The sequence below is a fragment of the Oncorhynchus nerka genome, linkage group LG12 (genome assembly GCF_034236695.1).
Source record: "Oncorhynchus nerka isolate Pitt River linkage group LG12, Oner_Uvic_2.0, whole genome shotgun sequence".
Taxonomy (NCBI): Eukaryota; Metazoa; Chordata; class Actinopteri; order Salmoniformes; family Salmonidae; genus Oncorhynchus; species Oncorhynchus nerka.
This window is the reverse complement of record NC_088407.1, coordinates 39427828-39436657: the sequence shown is the minus strand read 5'-3', so window position 1 is coordinate 39436657 and position 8830 is coordinate 39427828. Positions and strand designations below refer to the sequence as shown.

Below are 8830 nucleotides of genomic sequence, written 5' to 3'. Positions count from 1 at the left end.
ATATCTTGTTTAAAACGGGAACGTTGTTCATCCAAAAAATAAAATAGCGGCCCCTAAATCCAACTGGTTAAAGACCTGACAAAAAGCACATGACCCTGTAATGCCACAGAAACAAAGATAGGTTGGAGGGTGGATGCTCCATTTTAAACTTACCCCCCCAAAACAACGTCTAATGGTGAGAGGGATGGTGTGTGATTATACCAAGACAAACAGAGACACAATTTGAGGAAGGAAATCAAAAAGGGATTGGCGAGATAAAGCAGCTAAAGAACATTACAAGATCTGCTTAAAAGCTCTCTTCTAATGCAAGGGGACATTGGGAGAAACACACTAACAGCTATCATGTGGTCAGCTAAAGTTAGCATGTTTACCGCCTTAGCCGGGTGTTGTACTTAAGCGGGTGTTTGAGTCCCTGGCGTCTCCTTTTGGCCTAGAAAATTAAACATCTAAATATATTATGTATATACTGTATACATTGGAATATAAATGATTTCGGCAAACAAACAATGACTTAAAAAAAATAATGTTCCTTCATTGAAACAAAATACCCTTCACAATTTTACCAGGCTAGTCAGTTAAGAACAAATTCTTATTTTCAATGATGGCCTAGGAACAGTGGGTTAACTGCATGTTCAGCGGCAGAACGACAGATTTGTACCTTGTCAGCTCGGGGGTTTGAACTTGCAACCTTCCGGTTACTAGTCCAACACTCTAACCACTAGGCTACCCTGCCGCCCAATGCATAATGTTTACAAACAATACAAACAATATGCACAGATGCTAAGTATATATGTGACAGATGTCATCTGGAGATAGAGAGGAGGACCAAGGTGCAGCGTGGTAAGTGTTCATGTCTTTTTATAAACAAACTGAACACTGGAACAAAACAATAAACGATGTGAACAAAACGAAACAGTACCGCGTGGCCCAAACACTCACACGGAAACATTTTACATTTACATTTAAGTCATTTAGCAGACGCTCTTATCCAGAGCGACTTACAAATTGGTGCGTTCACCTTAAGACATCCAGTGGAACAGCCACTTTACAATAGTGCATCTAAATCTTTTAAGGGGGGTGAGAAGGATTACTTTATCCTATCCTAGGTATTCCTGAAAGAGGTGGGAAACAAACACCCACCAACCCAAAGTGTAACCCAGGCTACCTAAGTATGATTCTCAATCAGGGACAACAATTGACTGCTGCCTCTGAGAACCATACCAGGCCTAACTCAAAAACCAACATAGACTGCCCACCCCAACTCACACCCTAACCATACTAAAACAAAGACAAAAACAATGGAACTAAGGTAAGAACATGACAATATCAGTTATATAATTCCTTCTTTTCATAGGGTCTTATGTCATCATGTCCGCCCTTGGTCAACTCAGTATGCTTCACAATGGGAAGTTGTAAGCTGATCTAACGTCACTGGTCAGACAACAGACAGGAACAACAAACAACCCATGTGGTTACCTCTCACTATGGTCTTTTTCTTCACGTGTCTAATTATTTTCTACAAACTTTGGGCAATGTCTCTGAAAGGACTGGGCCAACCAGTCAGGATATAAATAACAGGAAAAACTGGTAAAAAAATAACATCAACATGGATACAATACAAAAATAGATAGCTGGAGATGACCTATCAATGTGTGTTCATACAATGAAGCACAGCAAGCTCTCTGAAGACAAACAAAGCCATGGCAATAACCTATCTGGAACCTAAAAGGGTTCTTTGGCTGTCCCCATACGATAACCCTTTGAAAAACATTTTCCACAGAGGGTTCAGCCAAAGAAACCTTTTTTTCTAGGAGTGTACTTAATATACGTCCACTGAATAGAGCATGTATAGAACATAATATAGAAATATAAATTCTATAAGCACTGTAGAACTATATTGGTGGAATATTGAAATGTAGAACCATACACTGAGTGTACAAAGCATTAAGAACATCTGCTCTTTCCATAACATACTGAAAGGGTGATACCTAGTCAGTTGTACAACTGAATGCCTTTAACTGAAATGTGTCTTCCACATTTAACCCAAACCCTCTGAATCAGAGGTGGCCTGCTTTAATCGACATCCACAGCGCCTGGGGAACATTGCTCAGCGGAAGAACAACAGATTTTTACCTTGTCAGCTCAGGGATTCAATCCAGTAACCTTTCAGTTACTGGCCCAACACTCTAACCAGTCGGCTACCTGCCGACTGCCCAGGTGTATCCAGGTGAAAGCTAATGTATGATCCCTTATTGATGTCACTTGTTAAATCCACTTCAATCAGTGTAGATGACGGGGATGAGACAGGTAAGCAAATGCATTTTAAGCCTTGAGACACATGGATTGTGTATGTGTGCCATTCAGAGGGTGAATGGGCAAGACAAAAGATTTAAGTGCCTTTGAACTGTGTATAGTAGTAGGTGTCTGGTACACCGGTTTGTGTCAAGAACTACAAACGCTGCTGGGTTTTTCACACTTAACAATTTCCGTGTGTATCAAAAATGGTCCACAACTTAAAGAACATACAGACAATTTGACACAAAGGCCAGCATCCCTGTGGAAGGCTTTCGACACCTTTTTAGAGTCCATGCCCAGATTAATTGAGGCTGTTCTACTGGGGGAGTTACAAGTCAATATTAGGAAGGTGTTCCTAATGTTTTGTATACTCAGTGTAGACCAAAGAGTGTAAAACGTACTGTAGTTTAGGAATTAGGTTTAGGGAATATTTACAGTCGAGTGTCTAGAGTATTATTCTCTCTTGCTCCTGAGAGTACAACAAACATTGACACAACAGACTACCGTTACGCAACCTAATCCTTAGAATAATAGTGAAGACATCAAAACTATGAAATAACACATATGGAATCATGTAGTAGCCAAAAAACTGATAAACAAATCAAAATATATTTAATGTTTGAGATTCTTCAAAGTAGCCATCCTTTGCCTTGATGACTTTGCTAGGTAAATCTCTGCCTTATCTCAGCTCACTGGTCACCATAGCAACAGCCACCCGTAGCAGCACTCCAGCAGGTACATTGCACTGGTCATCCCCAAAGCCAACACCTACTTTGGCTGCCTTTTCTTCCAGTTGACTGGAACGAATAGCAAAAATCACTGAAGTTGGAGACTTATATCTGCCTCACCAACTTCAAGCATCAGCTGTCAGAGCAGCTTACCGATCGCTGCAGCTATACACAGCCCATCTGTAAATAGCCCATCCAACTACCTACCTCATCCCCATATTTGTTTTTGTTTGTCTGCTCTTTTGCACACCAGTTTTTCTACTTGCACATCCTCATCTGCACATCTATCACTCCAGTGTTAATTGCTAAATTGTAAATACTATTTATTGCCTTACCTCCTTACTTCATTTGCACACACTGTATACAGATTTTTCTATTATGTTATTGACTGTACATTTGTTTATCCCACGTGTAACTCTGTGTTGTTGTTTTGTCACACTGCTTTGCTTTATCTTGGCCAGGTCGCAGTTGTAAATGAGAAATTGTTCTCAACTGGCCTACCTGGTTAAACAAAGGTAAAATAAAACAATTTAAAAACGACAGCTTCGCACACTCTTGGCTTTCATTCAACCAGCATCATGAGGTGGTCACCTGAAATGCATTTCAATTAACAAGTTGTTAAAAGTACATTTGGGGAAATTCTTTCCTTCTTAATGCGTTTGAGCCAAGCTGTTGTTTTGTGACAAGGTAGGGGTGATAAACAGAACATCTCATTAGGCCTGCCACAGGAAAGGAAGACCCAGAGTTACTTCTGCTGCAGAGGATAACTTCATTAGAGCTCTCTGCACCTCAGATTGCTGTCCAAATAAATGCTTCACAAAGTTCAAGTAACAGACACATCTCAACATCAACTGTTCAGAGACTGCGTGAATCAGGCCTTCATGGTCGAATTGCTGCAAAGAAACCACAACTAAAGGGCACCAATAAGAAGAAGAGACAAGCATTGGCTAAGAAATACGATCAATGGACATTAAACTGGTGGAAATCTGTCCTTCAGCCTGATGAGTCCAAATGTGATATTTTTGGTTCCAACCTCTGTCTTTGTGAGACACGGAGTAGGTGAACGGATGATCTCCGCATGTATGGTTTCCACCGTGGAGGAGGAGGTGGGATGGTGTGGGGGTGCTTTGCTGGCGACACTGTCTGTGATTTATTTAGAATTCAAGGCACACTTAACCAGCATGGCTACCACAGCATTCTGCAGTGATACGCCATCCCATCTGGTTTGCGCTTAGTAGGACAATAATTAGTTTTTCAACAGGACAATGACCCAAAACACACCTCCAGGTTGTGTAAGGGCCATATGTGAACAAGAAGGAGAGTGATGGAATGCTGCATCAGATGACCTGAAATCCACAATCACCCAACCTCAACCCAATTGAAACAGTTTGGGATGAGTTGGACCGTAGAGTGAAGGAAAAGTAGCCAACAAGTGCTTAGCATATGTGTGAATTCCTCCAAGAGAAGCATTCTACATTTTTAATTTTTTAATTGAACCTTTATTTAACTAGGGAAGTCAATTAAGGACACATTCTTATTTACAATGATGGCTGGTTGAGAGAATGCCAAGAGTGTGCAAAGCTGTCATCAAGGCAAAGGGTGGCAACTTTGAGGAATCTAAAATATATTTTGATTTGTTTAACTCTTTTTTGGTTACTACATGATTCCATATGTGTTAGTTCATAGTTTTGATGTCTACACTATTATTCTACAATGTAGAAACTAGTAAAAATAAAGAAACTTTTGACTGGTACTGTATGCCCATGTGACTCACAAGACAAATATGCATGATCTACAGTATGTTAAAAAATAAATCCATATTTTAGTAAAAAAAAGCAGCAGATATTGAAGCTGAATAGATATCGAAGTTAGATTGTGCTTTTGGAATAGTAAGAGGCCTTGTAGAAAATATTTAAGAGTTTTTAAAGAGTTAGTCCTCATAGTCCTCCCCGGCGGTTGCAGCATCTAGAGCCGCTAGAGCTTCCGCCACCATAGAGTCTGTGATGTGATACACATCATCTTCTTCCCGTCCCTCATCTTCGCTCTTTGTCACCGAGATCCTGATCCCGTTCTCTACGGTAGTGGCGTCCGGCGCCCTCCTATCATCCTTCGTGTCTGCCGAGGACAGGCTAGTTGTACTAGTTGGAATATCCGCAGACAGGACGCTCTCCTCATCCCCTGTGTCACACAGGTACTCAGGTGTGCCCCCCACCCCCTCATCCAGCTCATCCGTCAACGAGGTGTAGCACCCCACACCGGGCCAGGAGGGGTCCGAGCTATTTTGGAACATCCTAATCTTGTGGGAGTCATTGTCACCCAAATGTGTCAGATGGTGACTATGATCCAGGGAGAGTGTGTTAGGGTAGATTGGAACTTGGCTGGGGCCCTTAGATGGATCTCGTCTTGGAACCTGGCCCTCTGGATGGAGGATATACAGACCCCTACCACCACCACCACCCTCCCCTGCCCAAGGCTTGACTCCCTGCCCCCTCCCCTGCCCCCTCTCTGGGTTGGCGGGCACGGCGTGAAGCCTGTTGATCTGGTTGTTGTCGATCTCCAGCTTGAGGCCTCGTCCTCCATCTTCTCCATCGTTGTACTTGTTGCTGTTGCTGAAGCCCAGGTTGTGAAAGTCCTGCTTCTGCTTGTTGTTGGACTGGTCCCCGCCGTCTGCTGGAAGGTGGTGGGGCTGGTAGAGAGAGCTCTCTGCCGGGTCCCTATTCCTGCCGTGGACGTCCACCGGAACAGTCGGATCATAGATGTAACAGGGAGAAGGGAAGAAGAGAGGAAAACATTTAGAGAAATAGAGAAAGGGGAGAGAGAGACCATTAGAGACAGACAAACAAATAGATGAAATAGCAATTAAATAACAATATTTATTATTCCCCGTCTTGTCAGCGGTCCCTGTGTTCTATAGAAAACTGTCAACTTTCAATAACCAGTCACACATGACTTTCATTGTTTCTCTAAGACACAGAGAAGAAATACGACAGGCGGACTATTTAGGTGCATTGACACGGTAGTCTCAGGGTGTCAGCTTTGCCTGAGAATCGATTAAACACCCGCACACACCCCCTTGCACACTGTCAAAACAAGGACCTAGTAGCAGAGGGAGACAGAGAATGACGGAGAGGGAGAGCGACAGAGAGTGACAGACAGAAAGAGAGAGAGATCAACAGAGAGAGAGCAGAGAGTGAAAAAGGTAAACACTAACGCAGATAGTACAGGAGCAGTATAGATGGGGGCCTTAATTTGTGGACATTGTAACAGGCTGTCAGATACTTCCTGCTGTGAGCACCTTATGCTGATAACTCTCTCTTTCACCATGCACTCCCTGAGCACTCCTCATACCCCACAAATCACACAACCCCCACACACCATCTCACACCTCTAAAGGTCTCTTGCTTTACCTCTCCCCCTCACTTCAACCCCACCTTTCTCTTCTCTCTGTGTTTGAGCACTCCTCCTCTCGCTGTATGATATTGTCCCCTCCTCTCCCTCTCTCCAGTCCTCTCCTCATTCCCTCACTCGAGTATCTTCCTTCAAGTTTTCCCCCACCTGCTCTCTCTCTCTCTCTCTCTCTCTCTCTCTCTCTCACTCCCTCTTTCATTTCCCTCCCTCCCTCCCCTCCCTCCTCACATTTATGTGAGCTGAGAAAATAATGTTTTCCAGTTGGTCTTTCCTCAGAGTTTAGTCTACAGCTGTGTCGTGTCTCTAGTATCCTTAATGTGATGACATGCTATTTTCAAATCAATTACCTAACATTCATTATTTGATTAAATTAATCAGGCAATAACTAACTCATTAGGAATACGGGGCATCACGGAAGCATTAGTTTATATAGAGCGGCTATCTCCCGAATCCACTCTTAAAGATCTGAAGATCTTTTACATCAATAGCAGTCAATCATTCATTATTCTTTACCTTCTATCAGTCTCATCTGAACGTCGTAAAATTCTTGGTTATCTGCATGAACCCTAGCATAAATTATGAATATGCGATATACAAATTGGCTTAATTATTTATTTACTAACTAATCAAATCACAGAAATACATAACAAACAGTAGATATTATACATTGGGTTTCTACATGATACATAGTAAAGTCCCTAGCGGATTAAACCGATATGAAGGCTTGGTAGACAAAAGAAAAGGGGTGTGCAGTTCAAGAGCGGGAAACTCATCAAGGATTACAACACTCATAGAAATCGCTAATACTTTACATGAATGACCTCTCATTAGAAAAGAAATTGCATTTATATTTACGCCTGTAGGTCATTGTGGTCTTCTCTGTTGGTATTTGGTCCGTCTGCTGGAGAGAGTTGACAGAAAAGTCTCTGGTTGTGTTTCCCCGAAGATCAAAGTCTTTCGTGATTTGTTAGAATTGTTATTTTTTGAAGACATCCTCCTCTCTCATGTGGTACCCTTCCTACAGGCTCATCCTGACATGACCCATCAGCATGACAATGCCACAAGCCATACTGCTCGTTCACTCCACAAATTTCTTGTTAACAAACTATAGTTTTGGCAAGTCAGTTAAGTCATCTATTTTGTGCATGACACAAATAATTTTTCCAACAAAGGATTATTTCACTTATAATTCACTGTATCACAATTCCAGTGGGTCAGAAGGTTACATACACTAAGTTGACTGTGCCATTAAACTACTTGGAAAATCCCTGAAAATTACGTGGCTTTAGAAGCTTCTGATAGGCTAATTGACATAATTTGAGTCAATTGGAGGTGTACCTGTGGATGTATTTCAAGGCATACCTTCAAACTTGACATCATGGGAAAATCAAAATAAATCATCCAAGACCTCAGAAAAGAATTGTAGACCTCCACAAGTCTGGTTCATCCTTGTGAGCAATTTCCAAATGCCTGAAGGTACCAAGTCCATCTGTACAAACAATAGTACGCAAGTATAAACACCATGGGACCACGCAGCCGTCATACCACTCAGGAAGGAGACGCGTTCTGTCTCCTAGAGATGAATGTACTTTGGTGCGAAAAGTGCAAATCAATCCCAGAACAACAGCATAGGACCTTGTGAAGATGCTGGAGGAAACAAGTACAAAAGTTACAATATCCACAGTAAAACGAGCCCTATAATGACATAACCTGAAAGGCCGCTCTGCAAGGAAGAAGCCACTGCTCCAAAACCGCCATAAAAAAGCCAGACTACGGTTTGCAATTGCACATGGGGACACAGATCATACTTTTTGGAGAAATGTCCTCTGGTCTGATGAAACAAAAATAGAACTGTTTGGCCATAATGACCATCGTTATGTTGGGAGGAAAAAAAGGGAGGCTTGCAAGCCGAAGAACACCATACGAACCGTGAAGTACGGGGGTGGCAGCATCATGTTGTGGGTGTGCTTTTCTGCAGGAGGGACTGGTGCATTTCACAAAATAGATGGCATCCTGAGGCATGAAAATGATGTGGATATATTGAAGCAACATCTCAAGACATCAGTCAGGAAGTTAAAGCTTGGTCGCAAATAGGTCTTTCAAATGGACAATCACCCCAAACATAATTCCAAAGTTGTGTCAAAATGGCTTAAGGACAACAAAGTCAAGGTATTGGAGTGGCCATCACAAAGCCCTGACCTCAATCCTATAGAAAATGTGTGGGCAGAATTGTAAAAGCGTGTGCGAGCAAGGAGGCCTACAAACCTGACCCAGCTACACCAGCTCTGTCAGGAGGAATGGGCCAAAATTCACCAAACTTATTGTGAGAAGCTTGTGGAAGGCTACCCGAAACGTTTGACCCAAGTTAAACAATTTGAAGGCAATGCTACTAAATACTA

The 8830-nt window shown here is 42.3% G+C and overlaps 1 protein-coding gene across 1 annotated transcript in view; it reads right to left on the bottom strand.

Moving 5' to 3' along the window:
• Window positions 1–1078: 1078 nt before the first annotated feature.
• The window catches only part of LOC115138213 (uncharacterized), a 30585-nt gene continuing 22833 nt past the window's right edge, over window positions 1079–8830 (bottom strand). Inside the window, exon 3 of the mRNA XM_029674820.2 lies at window positions 1079–5743. Within this exon, the coding sequence (XP_029530680.1) occupies window positions 4954–5743 (790 nt within the window). The 3' untranslated portion in view covers window positions 1079–4953. The remainder of the gene's footprint in view (window positions 5744–8830) is intronic.